Genomic DNA, 27,663 nt, shown 5'->3' with positions numbered 1-27,663 from the left:
GAGGGAGCCTGCAGTTCTATACAAAAGTAAAACAGTTCTATATAAAGGAACACAGTGAGAGGGAGCCTGCAGTTCTACACAAAAGGAACACAGTTCTATATAAAAGGAACACAGTGGTCAGGACAGCCTGAGGGAGCCTGCAGTTCTATACAAAAGTAAAACAGTTCTATATAAAAGGAACACAGTGGTCAGGACAGCCTGAGAGGGAGCCTGCAGTTCTATACAAAAGTAAAACAGTTCTATATAAAAGGAACACAGTGGTCAGGACAGCCTGAGAGAGTGCAGTTCTATACAAAAGTAAAACAGTTCTATATAAAGGAACACAGTGGTCAGGACAGTCTGAGACGGAGAGCTTTTTAGGAGACACTATTTTTCCATTACAGTTTGTGAAAAATCATCACTCCACCCCTACAGAATAGATACACCCACACATTTTTTAGATTGCTTCAGTTTAAACAGACAAATGTCTGAACTATGGGCAGACTCTTTAACAGTCTCTTGTTTGTGTGTATGTTATTTGTCCTGAAAATGACTACTCTTGAGTATGGTTGCATTTTAAATCCCATTTAGCAGAGGCTTTTCTCCAAAGTGACGTAGTCATGAGTTCATATGGGTGGTCCCGGGAATCGAACCCACAACCCTGACGTTGCAAGCACCGTGCTCTACCAACTGAGCCATACAGAAATAGATTGTTTGTCTTTGAATATTTCTCCTCCCTCGTTCTTTACTCCTCCCCCTTTTTCTCTCCAGAGCCATCATCATCTCTGGCGGTCCTAACTCTGTGTATGCTGAGGATGCCCCCTGGTTTGACCCTGCCATATTCACCATTGGAAAGCCTGTCCTGGGTATCTGCTATGGAATGCAGGTAGGAGGGCCCTGAGAAATACACACACAGTGCTTTTGGAAAGTATTGAGACCCATTGACTTTTTCCACATTGTTAGGTTACAGGCTTATTCTAAATATTGTATATATAATATATTTAATATAATCTACGCAAAATACCTCAATTACAGCAAAAACTTTCATTTTTATTTTTTTAGAAATGTTTGCTAATTTATTTCAAATAAAAAAAATGGAAATATCACATGTACATAAGTATTCAGACCCTTTACTCAGTACTCTGTGGCAGCACCTTTGTCAGTGATTACAGCCTCGAGTCTTATTGGGTAGGACGCTATAAGCTTGGCATACCTGTATTTGGGGAGTTTCTCCCATTATTCTCTGCAGATCCTCTCAAGCTCTGTCAGGTTGGATGGGGAGAGTTGCTGCACAGCTGTTTTCTGGTCTCTCCAGAGATGTTCGATCAGGGTCAAGTCCGGGCGTTGTCTTGGCTGTGTGCTTTGGGTCATTGTCCTGTTGGCAGGTGAACCTTCACCCCAGTCTGAGGTCCTGAGTGCTCTGGAGCAGGATTTCATCAAGGATCTCTCCCTACTTTACTCTGTTCATCTTTCCCTCAATCCTGACTAGTCTCCCAATCCCTGCTGCTGATAAACATCCCCACAGCATGATGCTGCCACCACCATGCTTCAACGTAGGGATGGTGCCAGGTTTCCTCCAGACGTGACGCTTGGAATTCAGGCCAAAGCGTTTAATTTTGGTTTCATCAGACCAGGGAATCTTGTTTCTCAAGGTCAGAGTTTTTAGGGGCCTTTTAGCAAACTCCAAGCAGGCTGTCATGTGCCTTTTAGGAGTGGCTTCCGTCTGTCACTCTACCATAAAGGCCTGATTGGTGGAATGCTAAAGAGATGGTTGTCCTTCTGGAAGGTTCTCGCATCTCCACAGAGGAACTCTAGAACTCTGTCAGAGTGACCATCGGGTTCTTGGTCACCTCCCTGACCAAGGCCCTTCTCCCCCAATCAGTTCAGTTTGGCTGGGCAGCCAGCTATAGGAAGAGTCTTGGTGGTTCCAAACTTCTTCCATTTAAGAATGATGTGTTCTTGGGGATCTTCAATCCTGCAGACATTTTTTGGTACCCTTCCCCAGATCCGTGCCTCGACACAATCCTTTCTCTGAGCTTTACGGACAATTCCTTCAACCCCATGGCTTGGTTTTTGCTCTGACATGCACTGTCAACTGTTGGACCTTATATAGACAGCTGTGTGCCTTTCCAAATCATGTCCAATCAATTTAATTTACCACAGGTGTACGCCAATCACGTTGTAGAAAAATCTCAAGGATGATCAATAGAAACAGGATGCACCTGTGCTAAATGTTGAGTCTCATAGCAAAGGATCTGAATACTTGTGTAAATAAAGTATTTCTGTTTAATTGTTAATAAATTAGCAACAAATCTTTAACCTGTTTTTGTTTTGTCATTATGGAGTATTGTGTGTAGGTTGATCTTTGTCATTATGGGGTGTTGGGTGTAGATTGATCTTTGTCATTATGGGGTGTTGGGTGTAGATTGATCTTTGTCATTATGGGGTGTTGGGTGTAGATTGATTTACTTTATTTTATTAAATCCAATAAGGCAACAACATGTAGAAAAAGTAATGGGGTCTGAATACTTTCCCGAAGGCACTGTACATGAAACCTTAGCCCAAAATCCCTTAGCCCAAAACTCCGGGTTCATGATTTCACCACCTACAGTCAATAACGGTGTGTCTAGACAGATCAATTGATACAATTAAATAAAAAAACCACTAAGAATCACTTTCTTATGATCACATACAAATTTAAATGAAATCTTTAAATCAATAAAAAATAAAAAAATGCAGATTTTTAAGAGTCTAATGATCAATTGTCCTCTCCCCAGATGATGAATAAGGTTTTTGGAGGGACAGTACACAGGAAGAGTGTGAGAGAGGATGGTGTGTTCAACATCGGACTGGACAACACCTGCTCTCTCTTCAGGTGGGTTAAGAAGAACTAAAGATTCTTTAGAGTAGGCAGCTCGAAAAGAGTTTCACCAGAACCACTCGGAGTCGAGAGGTGACAGGGTAGGCTATTTCAAGAACAAGTGGGTCTTTTTTTTCCTCCATTGGTTTGTCCCAGAGCCCATGTGTTTGACGCCAACTGGACCAAAAATTCCAACAGTCACATTGTTTCCCTGGCCGTCACACAAACACTCCAAAATAAGAAAACCACAGTCCTCCCTCTCTCAGACATTACACACAGTTGGACACAAAGCACATTGAGTTCCAAACGGCTTCTGAACAGCTTCTACCCCCAAGCTATAAGACTCCTGAACAGCTCATCCAAGGGCCACCTGAACCTTTAGCATTGACCCCCTGTTCAGGCTACTCTCTGTTTATTATCTATGCATAGTCACTTTACCTCTACCTACATGTACATGTTTGTTTGACTAACATTGACTCTGTACCGGTACCCCCTGTATATAGCCTCCACATTGACTCTGTACCGTAACACCCTCTATATAGCCTCCACAATGACTCTGTACTGGTACCCCCTCTATATAGCCTCCACATTGACTCTGTACCGTAACACCCTGTATATAGCCTCCACATTGACTCTGTACCGTAACACCCTGTATATAGCCTCCACATTGACTCTGTACCGTAACACCCTGTATATAGTCTCCACATTGACTCTGTACCGTAACACCCTGTATATAGCCTCCACATGGACTCTGTACCGTAACACCCTGTATATAGCCTCCACATTGACTCTGTACCGTAACACCCTGTATATAGCCTCCACATTGACTCTGTACCGTAACACCCTGTATATAGCCTCCACATTGACTCTGTACCGTAACACCCTGTATATAGTCTCCACATTGACTCTGTACCGTAACACCCTGTATATAGCCTCCACATTGACTCTGTACCGTAACACCCTGTATATAGCCTCCACATTGACTCTGTACCGTAACACCCTCTATATAGTCTCCACATTGACTCTGTACCGTAACACCCTGTATATAGCCTCCACATTGACTCTGTACCGTAACACCCTGTATATAGCCTCCACATTGACTGTACCGTAACACCCTGTATATAGCCTCCACATTGACTCTGTACTGGTACCCCCTGTATATAGCCTCCACATTGACTCTGTACCGTAACACCCTGTATATAGCCTCCACATTGACTCTGTACCGTAACACCCTGTATATAGCCTCCACATTGACTCTGTACCGTAACACCCTGTATATAGCCTCCACATTGACTCTGTACCGTAATACCCTGTATATAGCCTCCACATGGACTCTGTACCGTAATACCCTGTATATAGCCTCCACATTGACTCTGTACCGTAACACCCTGTATATAGCCTCCACATTGACTCTGTACCGTAACACCCTGTATATAGCCTCCACATTGACTCTGTACCGTAATACCCTGTATATAGCCTCCACATTGACTCTGTACCGTAACACCCTGTATATAGCCTCCACATTGACTCTGTACCGTAACACCCTGTATATAGCCTCCACATTGACTCTGTACCGTAACACCCTGTATATAGCCTCCACATTGACTCTGTACCGTAACACCCTGTATATAGCCTCCACATTGACTCTGTACCGTAATACCCTGTATATAGCCTCCACATGGACTCTGTACCGTAACACCCTGTATATAGCCTCCACATTGACTCTGTACCGTAACACCCTGTATATAGCCTCCACATTGACTCTGTACCGTAACACCCTGTATATAGCCTCCACATTGACTCTGTACCGTAACACCCTGTATATAGCCTCCACATTGACTCTGTACCGTAACACCCTGTATATAGCCTCCACATTGACTCTGTACCGTAACACCCTGTATATAGCCTCCACATTGACTCTGTACCGTAATACCCTGTATATAGCCTCCACATTGACTCTGTACCGTAACACCCTGTATATAGCCTCCACATTGACTCTGTACCGTAACACCCTGTATATAGCCTCCACATTGACTCTGTACTGGTACCCCATGTAAATAGCCTTCACATTGACTCTGTACCGTAACACCCTGTATATAGCCTCCACATTGACTCTGTACTGGTACCCCCTGTATATAGCCTCCACATTGACTCTGTACCGTAACACCCTGTATATAGCCTCCACATTGACTCTGTACCGTAACACCCTGTATATAGCCTCCACATTGACTCTGTACCGTAACACCCTGTATATAGCCTCCACATTGACTCTGTACCGTAATACCCTGTATATAGCCTCCACATGGACTCTGTACCGTAATACCCTGTATATAGCCTCCACATTGACTCTGTACCGTAACACCCTGTATATAGCCTCCACATTGACTCTGTACCGTAACACCCTGTATATAGCCTCCACATTGACTCTGTACCGTAATACCCTGTATATAGCCTCCACATTGACTCTGTACCGTAACACCCTGTATATAGCCTCCACATTGACTCTGTACCGTAACACCCTGTATATAGCCTCCACATTGACTCTGTACCGTAACACCCTGTATATAGCCTCCACATTGACTCTGTACCGTAACACCCTGTATATAGCCTCCACATTGACTCTGTACCGTAATACCCTGTATATAGCCTCCACATGGACTCTGTACCGTAACACCCTGTATATAGCCTCCACATTGACTCTGTACCGTAACACCCTGTATATAGCCTCCACATTGACTCTGTACCGTAACACCCTGTATATAGCCTCCACATTGACTCTGTACCGTAACACCCTGTATATAGCCTCCACATTGACTCTGTACCGTAACACCCTGTATATAGCCTCCACATTGACTCTGTACCGTAACACCCTGTATATAGCCTCCACATTGACTCTGTACCGTAATACCCTGTATATAGCCTCCACATTGACTCTGTACCGTAACACCCTGTATATAGCCTCCACATTGACTCTGTACCGTAACACCCTGTATATAGCCTCCACATTGACTCTGTACTGGTACCCCATGTAAATAGCCTTCACATTGACTCTGTACCGTAACACCCTGTATATAGCCTCCACATTGACTCTGTACCGTAACACCCTCTATATAGCCTCTACTGTAATTATTTTGTTGCTTTTACATTTTTTACTTCAGTTTTTTATACAGTTTAGTTTACTTTCTTAACCAACAATGCAGTTAAGAGCTTTTAAGTAAGCATTTCACTGTGAGGTCTACTACACCTGTTGTATTAGGCATTTCACTGTAAGGTCTACTACACCTGTTGTATTAGGCATTTCACTGTGAGGTCTACTACACCTGTTGTATTCAGCATTTCACTGTAAGGTCTACTACACCTGTTGTATTCAGCATTTCACTGTGAGGTCTACTACACCTGTTGTATTCAGCATTTCACTGTGAGGTCTACTACACCTGTTGTATTCAGCATTTCACTGTGAGGTCTGCTACACCTGTTGTATTCAGCATTTCACTGTGAGGTCTACTACACCTGTTGTATTCAGCATTTCACTGTGAGGTCTACTACACCTGTTGTACTAGGCATTTCCAGGTATGGGTGGAATTGTTTCATTGTGTGGGTGTACTTTTCCTGTCTGACCTTTGACTCTGTCTGTGACCTGATTGTTGTCAGGGGCCTGCAGAAAGAGGAGCCGGTGCTGTTGACTCATGGGGACAGTGTGGACAAGGTGGCCGATGGCTTCAAGGTGGTGGCCCAGTCAGGGAGCATCATTGCAGGTATGCATTCTGGCAAAGGATCCTGGGCCTGGAGGAAAATTTATATTTAGACTAATTTAGTCTACCACCATATTTCCCTAATTTAGTCTACCACCATTCGTCCCTAATTTAGTCTACCACCATTCGTCCCTAATTTAGTCTACCACCATACTTCCCTAATTTAGTCTACCACCATTCGTCCCTAATTTAGTCTACCACCATTCGTCCCTAATTTAGTCTACCACCATACTTCCCTAATTTAGTCTACCACCATACTTCCCTAATTTAGTCTACCACCATTCGTCCCTAATTTAGTCTACCTCCATACTTCCCTAATTTCAGTCAATTCCACAATATGACCATGAAGATCTTTGGCCCTCAATGCTCTTCTTTCCTCCCCTTTTGTCTTTGACCGTTCCGAAACCCTTCCCCCCCCCCCCGTTCCCTTCCCTCTCTGACAGGTATTGCCAACGAGCAGAAGAAACTGTACGGGACCCAGTTTCACCCGGAAGTGGACCTGACAGAGCGGGGCACAGAGATATTACGTAACTTCCTGTTTGAAATCGCCGGCTGCACTTCCAACTTCACCGTCCAGAACCGCCAGCAGTCCTGCATCACAGAGATCCAAGAGAAAGTTGGCAAGTCCAAAGTACTGGTGAGGAATCTGCAGTACGGTTAGATGCAGTATGTGGGTACAGTATATGCGCCATAGTATAGAACATAGAGACCCTGGGAGGGGGAGGGCGTAGTACGCTCATGTGAGCTATTAAACACTAAACTAGACTGTGATATTGAACTGTGTTCTCTGCTGAAACGATGTGATCGACTCTCTGCTCCCAGAAAGTGGGTTGTCCCTCCAGAGAGAAGATGATAATGGAAGGGGGAGAGAAACAGGGACACTCTGTGTGTTGGAAGTCATTCTAGTTCTGTTGATTGACATGTCTGGTCCAAATGTTGTCCCCAGGTTCTGCTGAGTGGAGGGGTGGACTCCACCGTGTGCACGGCCCTGCTGAACAAAGCTCTGAACAAGGAGCAGGTGATCGCGGTGCACATCGACAATGGCTTCATGAGGAAACGAGAGAGCCAGAGCGTTGAGGAGGCCCTCACCAAACTGGGCATCAACCTCAAAGGTGAGAGGTCAATCCAAACTGGCCATTAACCTCAAAGGTGAGAGGTCAATCCAAACTGGGCATCAACCTCAAAGGTGAGAGGTCAAGCCAAGCTGGTGTCCTACACATGTCCAGAATGGACTCAAATGTAGCATTGTGGAATGTAGTGTATGTATGTATGTATATGTATGTATATATTCATACATATATTTTATGAGTGATTTATTTATATATATATATATATCTATATATATCATAAAAGAATATAGAGATTTCAAATGTTATATTAGTGACTATGTGTTGTAACGATGTGCAAGTAGTTGAAGCAAAGGGAGAATACATTTTCAGAGTAAATATAAGTTGGATTCACAATGCTGGTGTTCCACTGGTTGGCCTTTTGTCATGGCAACGGGCCACACATCTTACTGCTGTGACTTTACAATGCTGGTGTTCCACTGGTTGGCCTTTTGTCATGGCAACGGGCCACACATCTTACTGCTGTGACGGGCCAATGCTGGTGTTCCACTGGTTGGCCTTTTGTCATGGCAACGGGCCACACGTCTTACTGCTGTGACTTTACAATGCTGGTGTTCCACTGGTTGGCCTTTTGTCATGGCAACGGGCCACACCTCTTACTGCTGTGACTTTACAATGCTGGTGTTCCACTGGTTGGCCTTTTGTCATGGCAACGGGCCACACATCTTACTGCTGTGACGGGCCAATGCTGGTGTTCCACTGGTTGGCCTTTTGTCATGGCAACGGGCCACACATCTTACTGCTGTGACTTTACAATGCTGGTGTTCCACTGGTTGGCCTTTTGTCATGGCAACGGGCCACACCTCTTACTGCTGTGACTTTACAATGCTGGTGTTCCACTGGTTGGCCTTTTGTCATGGCAACGGGCCACACCTCTTACTGCTGTGACTTTACAATGCTGGTGTTCCACTGGTTGGCCTTTTGTCATGGCAACGGGCCACACATCTTACTGCTGTGACTTTACAATGCTGGTGTTCCACTGGTTGGCCTTTTGTCATGGCAACGGGCCACACATCTTACTGCTGTGACTTTACAATGCTGGTGTTCCACAGGTTGGCCTTTTGTCATGGCAACGGGCCACACATCTTACTGCTGTGACTTTACAATGCTGGTGTTCCACTGGTTGGCCTTTTGTCATGGCAACGGGCCACACCTCTTACTGCTGTGACTTTACAATGCTGGTGTTCCACTGGTTGGCCTTTTGTCATGGCAACGGGCCACACCTCTTACTGCTGTGACTTTACAATGCTGGTGTTCCACTGGTTGGCCTTTTGTCATGGCAATGGGCCACACATCTTACTGCTGTGACTTTACAATGCTGGTGTTCCACTGGTTGGCCTTTTGTCATGGCAACGGGCCACACATCTTACTGCTGTGACTTTACAATGCTGGTGTTCCACTGGTTGGCCTTTTGTCATGGCAACGGGCCACACCTCTTACTGCTGTGACTTTACAATGCTGGTGTTCCACTGGTTGGCCTTTTGTCATGGCAACGGGCCACACCTCTTACTGCTGTGACTTTACAATGCTGGTGTTCCACTGGTTGCCCTTTTGTCATGGCAACGGGCCACACGTCTTACTGCTGTGACTTTACAATGCTGGTGTTCCACTGGTTGGCCTTTTGTCATGGCAACGGGCCACACATCTTACTGCTGTGACTTTACAATGCTGGTGTTCCACTGGTTGGCCTTTTGTCATGGCAACGGGCCACACATCTTACTGCTGTGACTTTACAATGCTGGTGTTCCACTGGTTGCCCTTTTGTCATGGCAACGGGCCACACATCTTACTGCTGTGACTTTACAATGCTGGTGTTCCACTGGTTGCCCTTTTGTCATGGCAACGGGCCACACCTCTTACTGCTGTGACTTTACAATGCTGGTGTTCCACTGGTTGGCCTTTTGTCATGGCAACGGGCCACACATCTAACTGCTGTGACTTTACAATGCTGGTGTTCCACTGGTTGCCCTTTTGTCTTGGCGACGGGCCACACCTCTTACTGCTGCGACTTTACAATGCTGGTGTTCCACTGGTTGGCCTTTTGTCATGGCAACGGGCCACACATCTAACTGCTGCGACTTTACAATGCTGGTGTTCCACTGGTTGCCCTTTTGTCATGGCAACGGGCCACACCTCTTACTGCTGTGACTTTACAATGCTGGTGTTCCACTGGTTGCCCTTTTGTCATGGCAACGGGCCACACATCTTACTGCTGTGACTTTACAATGCTGGTGTTCCACTGGTTGCCCTTTTGTCATGGCAACGGGCCACACGTCTTACTGCTGTGACTTTACAATGCTGGTGTTCCACTGGTTGGCCTTTTGTCATGGCAACGGGCCACACCTCTTACTGCTGTGACTTTACAATGCTGGTGTTCCACTGGTTGGCCTTTTGTCATGGCAACGGGCCACACGTCTTACTGCTGTGACTTTACAATGCTGGTGTTCCACTGGTTGGCCTTTTGTCATGGCAACGGGCCACACGTCTTACTGCTGTGACTTTACAATGCTGGTGTTCCACTGGTTGGCCTTTTGTCATGGCAACGGGCCACACCTCTTACTGCTGTGACTTTACAATGCTGGTGTTCCACTGGTTGGCCTTTTGTCATGGCAACGGGCCACACATCTTACTGCTGTGACTTTACAATGCTGGTGTTCCACTGGTTGCCCTTTTGTCATGGCAACGGGCCACACCTCTTACTGCTGTGACTTTACAATGCTGGTGTTCCACTGGTTGGCCTTTTGTCATGGCAACGGGCCACACATCTAACTGCTGTGACTTTACAATGCTGGTGTTCCACTGGTTGCCCTTTTGTCTTGGCGACGGGCCACACCTCTTACTGCTGCGACTTTACAATGCTGGTGTTCCACTGGTTGGCCTTTTGTCATGGCAACGGGCCACACATCTAACTGCTGCGACTTTACAATGCTGGTGTTCCACTGGTTGCCCTTTTGTCATGGCAACGGGCCACACCTCTTACTGCTGTGACTTTACAATGCTGGTGTTCCACTGGTTGCCCTTTTGTCATGGCAACGGGCCACACATCTTACTGCTGTGACTTTACAATGCTGGTGTTCCACTGGTTGCCCTTTTGTCATGGCAACGGGCCACACGTCTTACTGCTGTGACTTTACAATGCTGGTGTTCCACTGGTTGGCCTTTTGTCATGGCAACGGGCCACACATCTTACTGCTGTGACTTTACAATGCTGGTGTTCCACTGGTTGGCCTTTTGTCATGGCAACGGGACACACATCTTACTGCTGTGACTTTACAATGCTGGTGTTCCACTGGTTGCCCTTTTGTCATGGCAACGGGCCACACATCTTACTGCTGTGACTTTACAATGCTGGTGTTCCACTGGTTGGCCTTTTGTCATGGCAACGGGCCACACATCTTACTGCTGTGACTTTACAATGCTGGTGTTCCACTGGTTGGCCTTTTGTCATGGCAACGGGCCACACATCTTACTGCTGTGACTTTACAATGCTGGTGTTCCACTGGTTGGCCTTTTGTCATGGCAACGGGCCACACATCTTACTGCTGTGACTTTACAATCCTGGTGTTCCACTGGTTGCCCTTTTGTCATGGCAACGGGCCACACATCTTACTGCTGTGACTTTACAATGCTGGTGTTCCACTGGTTGCCCTTTTGTCATGGCAACGGGCCACACATCTTACTGCTGTGACGGCACACTGCTGTGACTTTACAATGCTGGTGTTCCACTGGTTGCCCTTTTGTCATGGCAACGGGCCACACATCTTACTGCTGTGACTTTACAATGCTGGTGTTCCACTGGTTGGCCTTTTGTCATGGCAACGGGCCACACGTCTTACTGCTGTGACTTTACAATGCTGGTGTTACACTGGTTGCCCTTTTGTCATGGCAACGGGCCACACATCTTACTGCTGTGACTTTACAATGCTGGTGTTCCACTGGTTGCCCTTTTGTCATGGCAACGGGCCACACATCTTACTGCTGTGACTTTACAATGCTGGTGTTCCACTGGTTGCCCTTTTGTCATGGCAACGGGCCACACATCTTACTGCTGTGACTTTACAATGCTGGTGTTCCACTGGTTGCCCTTTTGTCATGGCAACGGGCCACACATCTTACTGCTGTGACTTTACAATGCTGGTGTTCCACTGGTTGGCCTTTTGTCATGGCAACGGGCCACACATCTTACTGCTGTGACTTTACAATGCTGGTGTTCCACTGGTTGCCCTTTTGTCATGGCAACGGGCCACACATCTTACTGCTGTGACTTTACCATGCTGGTGTTCCACTGGTTGGCCTTTTGTCATGGCAACGGGCCACACGTCTTACTGCTGTGACTTTACAATGCTGGTGTTCCACTGGTTGGCCTTTTGTCATGGCAACGGGCCACACATCTTACTGCTGTGACTTTACAATGCTGGTGTTCCACTGGTTGCCCTTTTGTCATGGCAACGGGCCACACGTCTTACTGCTGTGACTTTACAATGCTGGTGTTCCACTGGTTGCCCTTTTGTCATGGCAACGGGCCACACGTCTTACTGCTGTGACTTTACAATGCTGGTGTTCCACTGGTTGGCCTTTTGTCATGGCAACGGGCCACACATTTTACTGCTGTGACTTTACAATGCTGGTGTTCCACTGGTTGGCCTTTTGTCATGGCAACGGGCCACACATCTTACTGCTGTGACTTTACAATGCTGGTGTTCCACTGGTTGGCCTTTTGTCATGGCAACGGGCCACACATCTTACTGCTGTGACTTTACAATGCTGGTGTTCCACTGGTTGCCCTTTTGTCATGGCAACGGGCCACACATCTTACTGCTGTGACTTTACAATGCTGGTGTTCCACTGGTTGGCCTTTTGTCATGGCAACGGGCCACACATCTTACTGCTGTGACTTTACAATGCTGGTGTTCCACTGGTTGGCCTTTTGTCATGGCAACGGGCCACACATCTTACTGCTGTGACTTTACAATGCTGGTGTTCCACTGGTTGCCCTTTTGTCATGGCAACGGGCCACACATCTTACTGCTGTGACTTTACAATGCTGGTGTTCCACTGGTTGCCCTTTTGTCATGGCAACGGGCCACACATCTTACTGCTGTGACTTTACAATGCTGGTGTTCCACTGGTTGCCCTTTTGTCATGGCAACGGGCCACACATCTTACTGCTGTGACTTTACAATGCTGGTGTTCCACTGGTTGCCCTTTTGTCATGGCAACGGGCCACACATCTTACTGCTGTGACGGCACACTGCTGTGACTTTACAATGCTGGTGTTCCACTGGTTGCCCTTTTGTCATGGCAACGGGCCACACCTCTTACTGCTGTGACTTTACAATGCTGGTGTTCCACTGGTTGGCCTTTTGTCATGGCAACGGGCCACACGTCTTACTGCTGTGACTTTACAATGCTGGTGTTCCACTGGTTGCCCTTTTGTCATGGCAACGGGCCACACATCTTACTGCTGTGACTTTACAATGCTGGTGTTCCACTGGTTGGCCTTTTGTCATTGCAACGGGCCACACGTCTTACTGCTGTGACGGCACACTGCTGTATTTCACCTAACAGATATGGGACTTTAACAACGTTTGATCTGGTTTCAAATTCTCTGTGTGTCTGTGTGATCTCCCTCTCTAGTGGTGAACGCAGCGCACACTTTCTATAACGGTACGACGACCCTGCCCATCTCCGACGAAGACCGGACGCCACGGAAACGCATCAGCAAGACCCTCAACATGACCACCAACCCTGAGGAGAAGAGGAAGATCATCGGAGACACCTTCGTCAAGGTACTGCCTTGTCTGTTATCTGTTGAAGGTTAGAGAATTCTAATATGCAGCAACAATGCATCAGCTATGGTAGTTATAGCAACGATGCTGGTAATTAGAAACTGCGCTGGTCCCAGGAATTGGTTTATTTTCAAATAACTTCCACTTGAATCATAACGTGTCCTAACCTTTATCTTCAACCTAGTCTGTTGTCTGTATATGTTGGTTGTCTGTCTGTCCCTCTTAAAAAAATGTTTAATCAATTTATATTATTAATTAATATTTATCTATTGAATGGACTTCCTGTGTGTGTGATTGGCGTCTGTAGGTGGCCAATGAGGTGATAGGGGAGATGAACCTGAAGCCGGAGGAGGTGTTCCTAGCCCAAGGCACCCTGAGGCCAGACCTCATAGAGAGTGCTTCTCACCTCGCCAGCGGCAAGGCAGAGGTCATCAAAACACACCACAACGACACAGAGCTCATCCGCAAGCTCAGAGACGAGGTACACACACATACTGAAACAAACTTCCAACACAATTTTGTTGGAGCACCTCTGGCTCTTCTGTTTGGCCCAGAGGTGTCCCAAGTCGTGTCCCAAGTCGTGTCCCAAGTCGTGTCCCAAGTCGTGTCCCAAGTCGAGTCCCAAGTCGAACTGGTTGAGTCAAGTTCAAGTCTATAAGCAAGTTGAGTCCCAAGTCGAGTCCCAAGTAAAAAATAAACCCATCTAAACAGGCAATGACTTTTAAAAAAAATATATATATATTTTGTTTTTTGCCAGGGAAAACCGGAGAAAATCTATTAAATAACATGCCTTTGTGAGACAAATGCTGCTGATTGGTCAAGATGTGCCACTTTCTGGTTCTGAAGCACAGACGAGATGTTTTTGAAACATTTGGTGCTGATGTTAGTCACCAGATCTAATAAGCAAAGGTATAAATATAAATGGTATGAATAAGTAGCCTATTAAAATATGCAGTTTCACACCCCCCCCCCCCCCCCCCCTCCCAGACCTCACGGTGCTAGCTCACCTGACCTGTGTTGATTGACAGTTTGCTTGGTCGAGTGTGCGTTTCACTAGCCAATTTTTTTCTTGCGAGTGCGATTCTGTCTCTGGCAGCGTGGAGAGAAATCCACGGATGCTCGGTGACAACAAAATGAGTGACATTACGTTCCAAAACCTGGCCAGATAATAAAGTCATGAGTCTCGAAGTCGAGTCAGACGTTATTTTAAGTCTAGTCTCAAGTCATGAATTTTGTGACTCGAGTCCACCACTCAGGTCTGAGCTGTCTCTTCTCTCACTCCCTCCAGGGAAAAGTCATTGAGCCGCTGAAGGACTTCCATAAGGATGAGGTTCGGGCGCTGGGCAGAGAACTGGGACTGCCAGAGGACATTGTCTGTCGACATCCTTTCCCTGGTCAGTACCCCACCGTACACACAGGACAGAACCTTATATATATAGTCATGGAACATTTAGAACCAACACAGGACAGAACCTTATATATATATAGTCATGGAACATTTAGAACCAACACAGGACAGAACCTTATATATATATAGTCATGGAACATTTAGAACCAACACAGAATAGAATGTTATATATAGTCATGGAACATTAAGAACCAACACAGAATAGAATGTTATATATAGTCATGGAACATTTAGAACCAACACAGGACAGAACCTTATATATATAGTCATGGAACATTTAGAACCAACACAGGACAGAACCTTATATATATATAGTCATGGAACATTTAGAACCAACACAGGACAGAACCTTATATATATATATATATATATATATAGTCATGGAACATTTAGAACCAACACAGGACAGAACCTTATATATATATATATATAGTCATGGAACATTAAGAACCAACACAGAATAGAATGTTATATATAGTCATGGAACATTAAGAACCAACACAGAATAGAATGTTATATATAGTCATGGAACATTAAGAACCAACACAGAATAGAATGTTATATATAGTCATGGAACATTTAGAACCAACACAGAATAGAATGTTATATATAGTCATGGCACATTAAGAACCAACACAGAATAGAATGTTATATATAGTCATGGTACATTAAGAACCAACATGGAGAATAGCAGAAGTATGGCTGTGATGTTAACCTCACCCTCTCCTGTAGGTCCTGGCCTGGCCATCAGAGTGATCTGTGCAGACGAGCCTTACATCTGTAAGGACTTTGCTGAGACAAACAACATCCTCAAGATCATCACAGACTTCTCCGCCATGGTCAAAAAGGTCAGAGAGCAGAGCACCACTAGTCTATGACAGGAACATGATGGTAATAACAGAGTTTGTCTCAATTCCATTTCAATTTGAACCAATTTAATTGGACATACAATTCTAGAATGGGGCTGTAGATGGAATTGACCCCAACTGTCCGTCTTTATTCAACAACATGCTGATAACTTACTCTAGTAATGTCAGACTAGCTAATAATAATAATCATAACTTACCCTGTCTCTCCAGCCCCACACGTTGCTGCAGAGAGTGAAGTCGTGTATATCAGACGAGGAGGAGGAGAAACTCCTGCAGCTCACCAGTCTTCATTCACTCAATGCCTTCCTGCTGCCAATCAAGACCGTGGGAGTCCAGGTAACACACTTTATACAGTGTTCTCTCTCACAGCACTGCTCGGCCACGAGGCTGCTCTGTCTGTCTGAATGTGACCTCTGACCTCTGTAAATGTACGGGTGGTCCCGGAAAATTGATCCCACTCTCCTGGCGTTGCAAGAGCCATGCTCTTATCAAGTGAGTGACGGAGGACCACTGGTCACCTGACTGAGGCCCCTCTTAATGGTCTGACTGCTCGTCTATAGTAGAGCAGGGATAGATGGCTTTATCTGATTCTTAGTGCTGAGTGATTTGCGGTTGGTTCAGATTTGTAAAAAAAAAAAACAACATCGTTTTTCATTTCGGTTTAGATTTTTTTTAAACAATAGGTTAAAGGCATTGTGGGTAGAATGCTAAGAACACCTAATAAAACAATTGATGGTAGTGGCCATTACTGCCACTAACCATCATTTATTCACATTACTTTACTTAAATCAAATATATTTGGTTCTGTACATTACATATTTTGTTAATAGTATGATGATGAACTTATTATTTCATAAAAACCCCAGTGATGATTGGCTAGTGACTGCCTTTTGTAGCTTATCACTATAAAGGTGTCCTGAGTGGCGCAGCGGTCTAAGGCACTGCATCTCACTATAATACCTGGTTAGAATCCAGGCTGTATCACATCCGGCCGTGATTGGGAGTCCCATAGGGCGGCGCACAATTGACCCAGCGTCATCCAGAGTAGGCCGTCATTGTAAATAAGAATTTGTTTTTAACTGTCTTGCCTAGTTAAATAAAAATTCACATTACTTTAATTTCAGTTGTGTATGTAATTGTTGCTTCTGTCCGTCTTCTCGCCCTAACCTGGGCTCGAACCAGGGTCCCTCTGAACACATCAACAACTGCCTCCCACAAAGCATTTGTTACCTATTGCTCCACGAAACCCGCTGTGCTTGCAGAGCAAGCGAAGCAGCTTCAAGGTCTCAGAGCGAGTGACGTCACCGATTTGAAACGCTACTAGTAGACATCGCTAACTAGCTAGCCATTTCACACGGGTTACATTTATTTCAGTTGACTGATTTCTTTCTATCAACTGTAACTCAGTAAAGTTTTTGAAATTCTTGCGTTTTTATATTTTTTTTGTTCAGTATAAATATATTTAAGTTACAAGCTTTGGTTTTTCCATTTACGTTTTGAGGTTGGACTTTAGCACTTAAAGCTTGTTAGTGTGTACGGCGCACTGATTGGTGTCACCTCATTAGTCAGTATGTGTTACACCTGTGCTGGTTGCCATCTCATTAGTGGGAAGGTGTTGGAACCTGTGCTGGCCCAGTTGCTATTTAAGAGTGTGTCTGGCCCAGTGCTCCAGTTGTCTTGATAGAGGGTTATTAACACCTTTTAGTTGGCTCTCCATATTATGATTTCTAGACAAATAAGCCTTGATCTGATTTTCATTTTTGCTCCACGTTTTTGGTTTGCTTCCTGTCTTTATTAAGCTTGGTTAGGGTTTTTCTTTTGTTTGTCTTTTTAAGTTCTATTTGTTGTTACTCGTCAACTTTCAGGGGAACCCCTCATGAGTGTCTTTCAGAAACCCTCCTAAAACCCCACCTGTTTCGTTTTGGTTGTTCACTTTTAGTTCCCTCTTCTGTTTGAGCAACATTTAGGGTTTTCTTGCTGGGGAACGTAACATGTCACCAAATAATTGATTAAACCACAGTTTTGCGATGAAGGTTTACAGTATTCTCCACAGCACTCTGTAGTGTAGCATCATGGTGTAGCCGGAGGACAGCTAGCGTCCGTCCTCCTCTGGGTACATTGACTTCAATACAAAACCTAGGAGGCTCATGCTCTCACCCCCTTCCATAGACTTACACAGCAATAATGACAACTTCTGGAGGACGTCCTCCAACCTGTCAGAGCTCTCTTAGCTTGAACTGACATGTAATCCACCCAATCACAGGATCAGATAATTGGGGGGGAAACATTTTTAAATGAAAGCAAACGGAACAAAACGGGGATAAACATACTTGAATTTGTCCAATAGAAACTCTCGTTTGCATCTGTTGGACTAATGATTACACCCTAGATCAGCTAGATGCAGGCGAGGTGGGATTTAATGCCACCGTCTGTCACCTTGATTACTCACATATTTCTCTCTACCTGTGCACCTACGTTGTAATCTTTCATTCATAGGCTAGGTTATAGCAACCTCCATGATGGGTATAGGGAAAATTAGAGTATCATGTAGTAGCCTAAACCTATCGATGTTACGTTGAACTGGGTGAAGGGAATATGAATGACAGTCATCCAAAATGCTGTAATACCGCCAGTGTCGGGAACAAAGAGCTGCATAAGTTTGTCGTCACGCAAGTGGTCAACAGCACCCTCTTTGACCCAATGGGCTTTATGTGTCTGCTCAATTACTTCACCCAGGCTCTGTGGTCAACAGCACCCGTTATGTGGGCTATATGTTGCTGTTTTCCCCGTTACATTACCTAGGCTCTGTGGTCAACTGCACCCGTTATGTGGGCTATATGTTGCTGTTTGCCCCGTTACATTACCCAGGCTCTGTGGTCAACAGCACCCGTTATGTGGGCTATATGTTGCTGTTTTCCCCGTTACATTACCTAGGCTCTGTGGTCAACAGCACCCGTTATGTGGGCTATATGTTGCTGTTTTCCCCGTTACATTACCCAGGCTCTGTGGTCAACAGCACCCGTTATGACACAGTGGACTGTTCTTCTATCTGTTTTTCATTCGTGAATTCAGGCGAGCTATTTGTATTAAAGTTGAAATCCCTAGTGCCTACATCGTAGAACAGTACAAACCTCAGTCTCATTCTTCTTTGTGTGCTGCTCTCTGACAGTGTGGTGTAGCTAGGCCTAATGTTAGCCTGTGGTTTGGGTTCTGAAGCCAGGATGGTTATTCCTTCACTGAGCAGCCATGTCAAGACTAGTTTTGACACTCCCTGTTATTCCTTCACTGAGCAGCCGTCTCCCTCTCACTATAACACAAGGACACTGCTACTGTCAGGGCTGAGTATGTGAAACTCTCCCCTACTCATTGATACTGTGTCGGAGAACATTTAAAAAAATCCTGTTTAGGGTTGGGGCAGGTTAATCTGATCCTAGATCTGTGGTTAGGGGCAATGTCTGTTTGGCCTCTCAGCGGTGTCAAATGGTATTCTGGACATTTTACTTAATTTCCTTCAGCCCCAGGTTGTGGGATCCACGCGGGGTTGTCGTGGCTACACAATGTTTGTTTGACAAGTGCATGGATAATGGGAATGATGACACAGCTGGCTCCGCCCATTCAGTAGTGCGTGTGTCGCCCCCTCACTTCCTGCTAAAAGCCACAGAGGACTAAATTTACCCCAGAAAGAGTGAGTGAGTGTGTGTGTGTGTGACTGTGTGTGTTGGTAACGGTGGGCAGGAGAGACACAGCAGTATAAACAGAAGGGCGTCTTATTCTCTGGAGTGAGGCTGAGAGAAGAGGGAAATAACAGGCCTCCGATTCCCCCAGAGTCTGTTTCTGTGTCTAAGTGTGAAGGATTCAATAGATCACTTCTGATGAATCATCCCAGTAATGAGGTGTTGGTCAATAGAGAACCTCTGTAGCCTACAGAACTGGTGTGTGGGGTGACTGTCGGTACTATAAGCCGTGTGTGTGGGGGGTGACTGTCGGTACTATAGCCGTGTGTGGGGGTGACTGTCGGTCCTGTAGCGATGTGTAGGGTGACTCAGTACTATAGCCGTGTGTGTGGGGGGGTGACTGTCGGTACTATAGCCTTGTGTGTGTGTGTGTAGGGTGACTGGCGGTCCTATAGCCATGTGTGTGTGTGTGGGGGGTGACTGTCGGTACTATAGCCGTGTGTGTGGGGGGTTGACCCGGTCCTATAGCCCTGTGTGTGTGTGGGGTGACTGTCGGTCCTGTAGCGATGTGTAGGGGGACTCAGTACTATAGCCGTGTGTGTGGGGGGGTGACTGTCGGTACTATAGCCTTGTGTGTGTGTGTAGGGTGACTGGCGGTCCTACAGCCGTGTGTGTGTGGGGGGTGACTGTCGGTACTATAGCCGTGTGTGTGTGTAGGGTGACTGGCGGTCCTACAGCCGTGTGTGTGTGGGGGGTGACTGTCGGTACTATAGCCGTGTGTGTGTAGGGTGACTGGCGGTACTATAGCCGTGTGTGTGTGGGGGGTGACTGTCGGTACTATAGCCGTGTGTGTGTGGGGGGTGACTGTCGGTACTATAGCCGTGTGTGTGTAGGGTGACTGTCGGTACTATAGCCGTGTGTGTTTGTAGGGTGACTGTCGGTACTATAGCCGTGTGTGTGTAGGGTGACTGTCGGTACTATAGCCGTGTGTGTGTAGGGTGACTGTCGGTACTATAGCCGTGTGTGTGTAGGGTGACTGTCGGTCCTATAGCTTTTCTGTTTCCAAGAAAGCTAAGGTAAATGACTACCGCCCCATAGCACTCACATCCGTCACCATGAAGTGCTTTGAGAGACTAGTCAAGGACCATATCACCTCCACCCTACCTGACACCCTAGACCCACTCCAATTTGCTTACCGCCCAAATAGGTCCACAGACGACGCAACCACACTGCACACTGCCCTAACCCATCTGGACAAGAGGAATACCTATGTGAGAATGCTGTTCATCGACTACAGCTCAGCATTTAACACCATAGTATCCTCCAAACTCGTCTTCAAGCTCGAGACCCTGGGTCTCGACCCCGCCCTGTGCAAACTGGGTACTGGACTTCCTGACGTGCCGCCCCCAGGTGGTGAGGGTAGGTAACAACATCTCCACCCCGCTGATCCTCAACACTGGGGCCCCACGGGTGCGTTCTGAGCCCTCTCCTGTACTCCCTGTTCACCCACGACTGCGCGGCCATGCACGCCTCCAACTCAATCATCAAGTTTGCAGACACTAAAGTGGTAGGCTTGATTACCAACAGCGACAAGACGGCCTACAGGGAGGAGGTGAAGGTCCTCAGTGTGGTGTCAGGAAAATAACCTCACACTCAACGTCAACAAAACAAAGGAGATGATCGTGGACTTCAGGAAACAGCAGAGGGAGCACCCCCCTATCCACATCGACGGGACAGTAGTGGAGAGGGTAGTAAGTTTTAAGTTCCTCGGCGTACACAGACAGCGTGGTGAAGAAGGCGCAGCAGCGCCTCTTCAACCTCAGGAGGCTGAAGAAATTCAGCTTGTCACCAAAAGCACTCACAAACTTTTACAGATGCACAATCGAGAGCCTCCTGTCGGGCTGTATCACCGCCTGGTACGGCAACTGCTCCACCCACAACCGTAAGGCTCTCCAGAGGGTAGTGAGGTCTGCACAACGCATCATCGGGGGCAAACTACCTGGGACCAAGAGACTGAAAAACAGCTTCTCTCTCAAGGCCATCAGACTGTTCAACAGCCACCACTAACATTGAGTGGCTGCTGCCAACACACTGACTCAACTCCAGCCACTTTAATAATTAAACATTTATGTAAATAATATATCACTAGCCACTTTAAACAATGCCACTTAATATAATGTTTACATACCCTACTTTACTCATCTCATATGTATATACTGTACTCTATACCATCTACTGCATCTTGCCTATGCCGTTCTGTACCATCACTCATCCATATATCTTTATGTACATATTCTTTATCCCCTTACACTTGTGTGTGTATAAGGTAGCTGTTGTGGAATTGGTTATTACTGCATTGTCGGAACTAGAAGCACAAGCATTTCGCTACACTCGCATTAACATCTGCTAACCATGTGTATGTGACAAATAACATTTGATTTGATGTGTGTAGGGTGACTGTCGGTCCAATAGCTGTGTGTGTAGGGTGACTGTTGGTACTATAGCCGTGTGTGTGGGGTGACTGTCGATACTATAGTCGTGTGTGTGTGTGTGTGTGTGTGTGTGTAGGGTGACTGTCGGTACTGTAGCCGTGTGTAGGGTGACTGTCGGTACTATAGCCGTGTGTGTGTAGGGTGACTGTCGGTCCTATAGCAATGTGTGTGGGGTCACTAGTAAAGAGGCTCCTAACCTGTTCTCTCTCTCTGTGTCTGTGTGTAGGGTGACTGTCGGTCCTATAGCTATGTGTGTGGGGTCACTAGTAAAGAGGCTGCTAACCTGTTCTCTCTCTCTCTGTCTCTCTGTGTCTGTGTGTAGGGTGACTGTCGGTCCTATAGCTATGTGTGTGGGGTCACTAGTAAAGAGGCTGCTAACCTGTTCTCTCTCTCTCTGTCTCTCTGTGTCTGTGTGTAGGGTGACTGTCGGTCCTATAGCTATGTGTGTGGGGTCACCAGTAAAGAGGCTCCACACTGGGAATCCCTCATGTTCCTGGCCAGACTCATCCCTCGCATGTGCCACACCATCAACAGGTAACACACACAGTACATGTTAGTAGAAGAAGTAGAACCAGTTACTGCTAGCAGGATGCCACATGGACCGTCCTTCCTCTCTCCTCTGCCTCCCTCCAGAGTTGTGTATGTATTTGGGTCGCACGTGAAGGAGCCCCCCACAGACGTCACCCCCACCTTCCTGACCACGGGCGTTCTCAGCACACTCAGACAGGCTGACTTTGTGGCCCACTCCATCCTCAGAGAGTCTGGTAAGTGGTTTCCTGCTTCGGGGGGGGGGGTCAGAATGCCGGGTAGAAATTCCTTGGATTCAGTGTAGAGCGGTGAATATAGTATAGAAATAGAATGTATAGATCTCTAGTGGTGTGAAAGGTTATTCCAATATCCAAGCGGATGTTAGTATTCAAATTCTTGTGTGAGATGCTAACAAAATGAGAGGCCTATTTTTAACACGCATGCTTTTTCTAAATGTCAAAATATCCATGTAACATTGTTACATATAATGAATGATATGGGGCCGTCATTGAAAATAAGAATTTGTTCTTAACTGACTTGCCTAGTTAAATAAAGGTCAAATAAATAAATAAATAAATATACCATGACATTAATAAAGTAATAAAACAACAAACTTTTCAGTGTATTTTTATTGTGACGTGCGTGGCAGTCGACCGGTAGCCTTCAACGTGTAGCTTGTCAATTATGTTGGCCAATCAGAGGTTCACTGTGTGAGCGTTCACTAATGCAATGCAAGATGGGGGGGGGGGGGGGGGGGGGGGGGTTAATAATGAGGAGTAAGCTACAAGTAGGCTGTGGTTTTACAGAATGGGCTTTTTTTTTTATATATTTTTTTAGCTTTATTTAACTAGGCAAGTCAGTTAAGAACAAATTCTTATTTTCAGGTTAACTGCCTGTTCAGGGGCAGAACGACAGATTTGTACCTTGTCGGCTCGGGCGTTTGAACTTGCAACCTTCCGGTTACTAGTCCAACGCTCTAACCACTAGGCTGCCCTGCCGCCCGGCTTGGGGAGAAAGCACAGTATGTGGCGTCAATTAGCCTAGCTATCTTCTCTACCCCCAGTCAAGACAGACTGATACATGGGGTGATAATATATGTATGTATATCAGATATCCAACAAAAAAATTAATGATACTATTACCAATAGTGAAATGATTTCAAACCCCCACCCCTATAGAAAACACAGTTATTTTGTGACCTGTTCGTTGTTCACCCTGTCTGCTGTGGTAACTCAGTGCCCTCTTTCTCCCAGGTTACTCTGGGAAGATCAGTCAGATGCCTGTCATCCTGACCCCTCTGTACCCTCTTTCTCCCAGGTTACTCTGGGAAGATCAGTCAGATGCCTGTCATCCTGACCCCTCTGTACCCTCTTTCTCCCAGGTTACTCTGGGAAGATCAGTCAGATGCCTGTCATCCTGACCCCTCTGTACCCTCTTTCTCCCAGGTTACTCTGGGAAGATCAGTCAGATGCCGGTCATCCTGACCCCGCTGCACTTCGACCGCGATTCCTCACAGAGGCAGCCGTCCTGTCGGCGCTCTGTGGTCGTCAGAACTTTCATCACCAGCGACTTCATGACTGGGATACCCGCCACGCCAGGAAAACACATCCCAGAGGAGGTACTGAGGCTCGCCACCAGATGGGGATCAGACAGACAGACATAGTTCTATTGCTCTCAGTGCAGACGTTTAAACCAGTCTCCGGTTTTGAACCCTTGTCTCTTCTTCTCTTGTATTATCTGTCATGTCTCCCCCAGGTGGTGCTGAAGATGGTGAATGAGATCAAGAAGATCCCTGGCATCTCCCGGGTGATGTTCGACCTGACCTCCAAACCTCCCGGTACCACAGAGTGGGAGTAGAGCTCATGGAGAGAGAGAAGGGAGGTGTGGTGAGCTCCTCCTCCTCCTTTCTTTCCCTCTCCTAACATACCCCCTCCCAATCTCACCCCTCCTCTCCTTTCTTTCCCTCTCCTAACACCTACACGCTCCCCCCAAACTCACCCCTCCTTTCCGATCACCCCCCCGTAGAACATTCCTGTGGAAAGCAGGCAGTACTGTGATCAGCGCACACTTGAAGCTGCCACTCTGCCCCCCCCCCCCTCCCCTCCCCCTTCATTTTTTGGGGAGAGGTGGTTGAATAGATATGATGACTATTCACCCTTCTTTTTGGATCTGTTTCTTCGTGCGTGACAATACATTTTTCCTTTTTTTTTTTGGGTGTAAGTGCCGCTTCCTGTTTGGAAACCGCCAGTTGAGGTCAAGAGTTAAGGAGTTCAGGAAGTGGATTGTGTACACGGTATGCCTCAGATTACAGCGTGAGACCAACAACTGAAGAAAGCAAAAACGACATACTTGTATGACATAACGGAGAAGGAAGAGCAGCAACTAGCCAGTGGTTTAAAAAGTCATCCATCGTTTTTTTTGTTGCTTTTTTTGTTACACTCCTGATTGTTTTTTTTTTGTCCCAAAAGGATTTTTACTCATCCATTTACCTTTCAACTGTATACTCTACAAAGAGACAGGGGTTGCCTGCCCAAAGTCATTCAGCAGAGAAATGTGACCAATTAGTATTATTATTATTTTTTTAAATTTTTAAACTTTTCATTTTGCCAAATGTAGACGAGCCGTGGTGAAATTAGATCTGGGTTATTATCTCTTGTTAACGATCCACTTGAATCAAAATGGTGATGGTTAAGCTACCCGACCGCGGTCAACAGAAAATCTTAGTTTATTATCACAGATGTGTGACACTGTGTGGGAAATCACCAAAATGACGAGTTGTCATTTTTTTGTGTGTGCCTGTTTCTTTGGGTGCCTGTTTCTTTGGGTGCCTGTTTCTTTGGGTGCCTGTTTCTTTGGGTGCCTGTTTCTTTGGGTGCCTGTTTCTTTGGGTGCCTGTTTCTTTGGGTGCCTGTTTCTTTGGGTGCCTGTTTCTTTGGGTGCCTGTTTCTTTGGGTGCCTGTTTCTTTGGGTGCCTGTTTCTTTGGGTGCCTGTTTCTTTGGGTGCCTGTTTCTTTGGGTGCCTGTTTCTTTGTTCCTCCTTTGTTTTTGTTTCATTTTTCTTCATGTTTTTCAGAGAAACAAGAGGACTGACAATGAATTCAGATGTTAGTATTGTCTAATTGATGTGTGAATGTCATCTTTGTTGTTATCACCTCCTACAGGTGTGTAGGAGCAACGTTTGCACATTTCTCTTTTTACCCATAAAGCCATGGTGCTTTCCTGACGCGAAGGGAATGTACTTCCAGTTGACGGATTTTAAAACCCCAATCACGGAGCACCCCCCCCCCCCCCCCCCTTTTTTTTTATAGTGTCAAAGGTCAAATTGAAGACCGGCAGTGGCCGTCTTGAACGTTTCAACTACCAGAGGAGTCCCCAAATAGGCATTCCCAGTAACCTGGTGCTGCGAATGCTTTCAACATTAATTTAATGAGATATAGTCCTCAGCTAGTCCAAGGACTCAGCGTTTTACTGGGCCTGAAACGAGTCGTCTTAAGGACCCCTGTCTGCCCCATGTCCAGCCTGTAGGTCACGTTTTACTGGGCCTGAAACGAGTCGTCTTAAGGACCCCTGTCTGCCCCATGTCCAGCCTGTAGGTCACGTTTTACTGTGCGATTAATACTGATTTACCTCTGTGTTTGACTTTGTACCCCTCACCTTTTTAGATATTATTTAGTTATAACAGCAAAATACACAATGCAAAAATGAATCTGTTCCTGAAACTGTCTTATTTGCAACTTGTTCTTAATGTCTCTCCTTCTGTGTTGTCTTTTACTTGTGGTATTTTGTGATACACTTGTTTACTTGGAAAAACAAACAAAAAAAAACGCTTTAAAATTTATGGGTTTAATTTTATAGTTGGATTTTACTGCAATATTGAAATGATTAAGTTATGCAATTCTGTCAGATAATTTTGTTTTTAAAATGATGGATGCTCATCTTTCCTCAGTAACGTGCCTCACGACAAGCCGCCGCATGCAGTTTCACGATGACATTTGTATAATGAAAAACCAAGCTTTAATAAATAAGTCCATGTTGAATCTGTATTCTCACACTCTTGGCCAACTATTGAAAGATGTCTAGATTTATTTTCACAACCTACAGATGTTTTAATGTTTGTATTTCGCAATACTTTTCTAGTATTCTGTTTGTAGCAGAATACTATATATATAGATATATATATCTTTAGGTCCTCGAGAACGGGCGTCTCTTATTAGGTTTGAGACGGGAGCGCGACTAATTGATGTCTGGCATTGAACTTCCCGTCACAAGGGACTGTGGAACCTTTGCACGTGCCTCTGGGTCGGGAAGGTCGTGAGAGTTCAAGTTCTACTGGCTCGTCTGTCTACATCCTTAGACTTATGAGGTAGTTAGGGAAGTAGATGTGTGCCAAGTTGTCATCAAGGCAAAGGATGGCTACTTTGAAAAATCTCAAATAATATAAAATATATTTTTGATGTAACACTTTTTTTTAGTTGGTTAATACAAGATTGTGTTATTTCATAGTTTTAATGTCTTCACTATTATTATTCTCCATTGCAGAAAATAGTACATAGTAATAATAAATAAAAACCTTTGAATGAGTAGGTGTGTCAACTTTTGACTGGTGCTGTACATACACACAGTGTACAGTGCATTCGGAAGCTATTCAGACCCCTTCACTTGAAGGTCTCCAAGAACACAGGGGCCTCCATCATTCTGAAATGGAAGAAGTTTGGAACCACCATGAGTCTTCCTAGAGCTGGTCAGAGAGATGACCAAGAACCTGATGGTCAGGGAGATGACCAAGAACCTGATGGTCAGGGAGATGACCAAGAACCTGATGGTCAGGGAGATGACCAAGAACCTGATGGTCACTTGTGACGGTGCTCCAGGGTTGGGTCTGAGTACTTTCCTGAATTCACTGTATAATTTCAAAACGTGTCACTAGGTGTAAGCAAGACCATCAGCAAATAGTTAAACTGGGATATGACTGTAGTTAATCAGGGTAATTTTTTCCACAAATAGACATATTTTCCTTTCTATGGTAGCAAGATCTTATCTATTTTTTTTTTCAAATTTTCTATGAAAATGTATTGTAGTGAGAATTTATTTCGGGATATGTATACCGAGTATATCCACATCCCCCGTCAGATCATTTCATTGGTAAACTACACAGCAATATAAAAGTCGTATTTAAAAAATAAAT

General features: G+C 45.6%; 1 protein-coding gene across 4 annotated transcripts in view; it reads left to right on the top strand.

The window, feature by feature from the left end:
* The window catches only part of LOC139382522 (GMP synthase [glutamine-hydrolyzing]-like), a 29,473-nt gene extending 2,958 nt beyond the window's left edge, over positions 1–26,515 (top strand). The window contains exons 3-18 of one of the 4 annotated variants that reach the window (XR_011628649.1): positions 751–865; positions 2,757–2,854; positions 6,491–6,594; positions 7,035–7,228; positions 7,538–7,703; positions 13,356–13,507; positions 13,815–13,988; positions 14,796–14,901; positions 15,648–15,763; positions 15,995–16,120; positions 22,369–22,484; positions 22,584–22,714; positions 23,924–24,096; positions 24,234–24,364; positions 25,552–25,582; positions 25,787–26,515. Coding sequence is in view for 3 of the 4 variants with exons in the window: in XM_071126617.1 (XP_070982718.1) it covers positions 751–865; positions 2,757–2,854; positions 6,491–6,594; positions 7,035–7,228; positions 7,538–7,703; positions 13,356–13,507; positions 13,815–13,988; positions 14,796–14,901; positions 15,648–15,763; positions 15,995–16,120; positions 22,369–22,484; positions 22,584–22,714; positions 23,924–24,096; positions 24,234–24,335 (1,873 nt within the window). In the remaining variant the exon portion in view is untranslated. The remainder of the gene's footprint in view (positions 1–750; positions 866–2,756; positions 2,855–6,490; positions 6,595–7,034; positions 7,229–7,537; positions 7,704–13,355; positions 13,508–13,814; positions 13,989–14,795; positions 14,902–15,647; positions 15,764–15,994; positions 16,121–22,368; positions 22,485–22,583; positions 22,715–23,923; positions 24,097–24,233; positions 24,365–25,551; positions 25,583–25,786) is intronic. The other 3 variants (XM_071126617.1, XM_071126616.1, XM_071126618.1) reach the window with 3 other exon arrangements.
* The last annotated feature ends 1,148 nt before the right edge of the window (positions 26,516–27,663 follow it).

The sequence above is a fragment of the Oncorhynchus clarkii genome, chromosome 24 (assembly GCF_045791955.1).
Source record: "Oncorhynchus clarkii lewisi isolate Uvic-CL-2024 chromosome 24, UVic_Ocla_1.0, whole genome shotgun sequence".
Classification (NCBI taxonomy): Eukaryota; Metazoa; Chordata; class Actinopteri; order Salmoniformes; family Salmonidae; genus Oncorhynchus; species Oncorhynchus clarkii.
The sequence above is the reverse complement of the archived record's forward strand: the minus strand, read 5'-3'. Positions and strand labels throughout refer to the sequence as shown.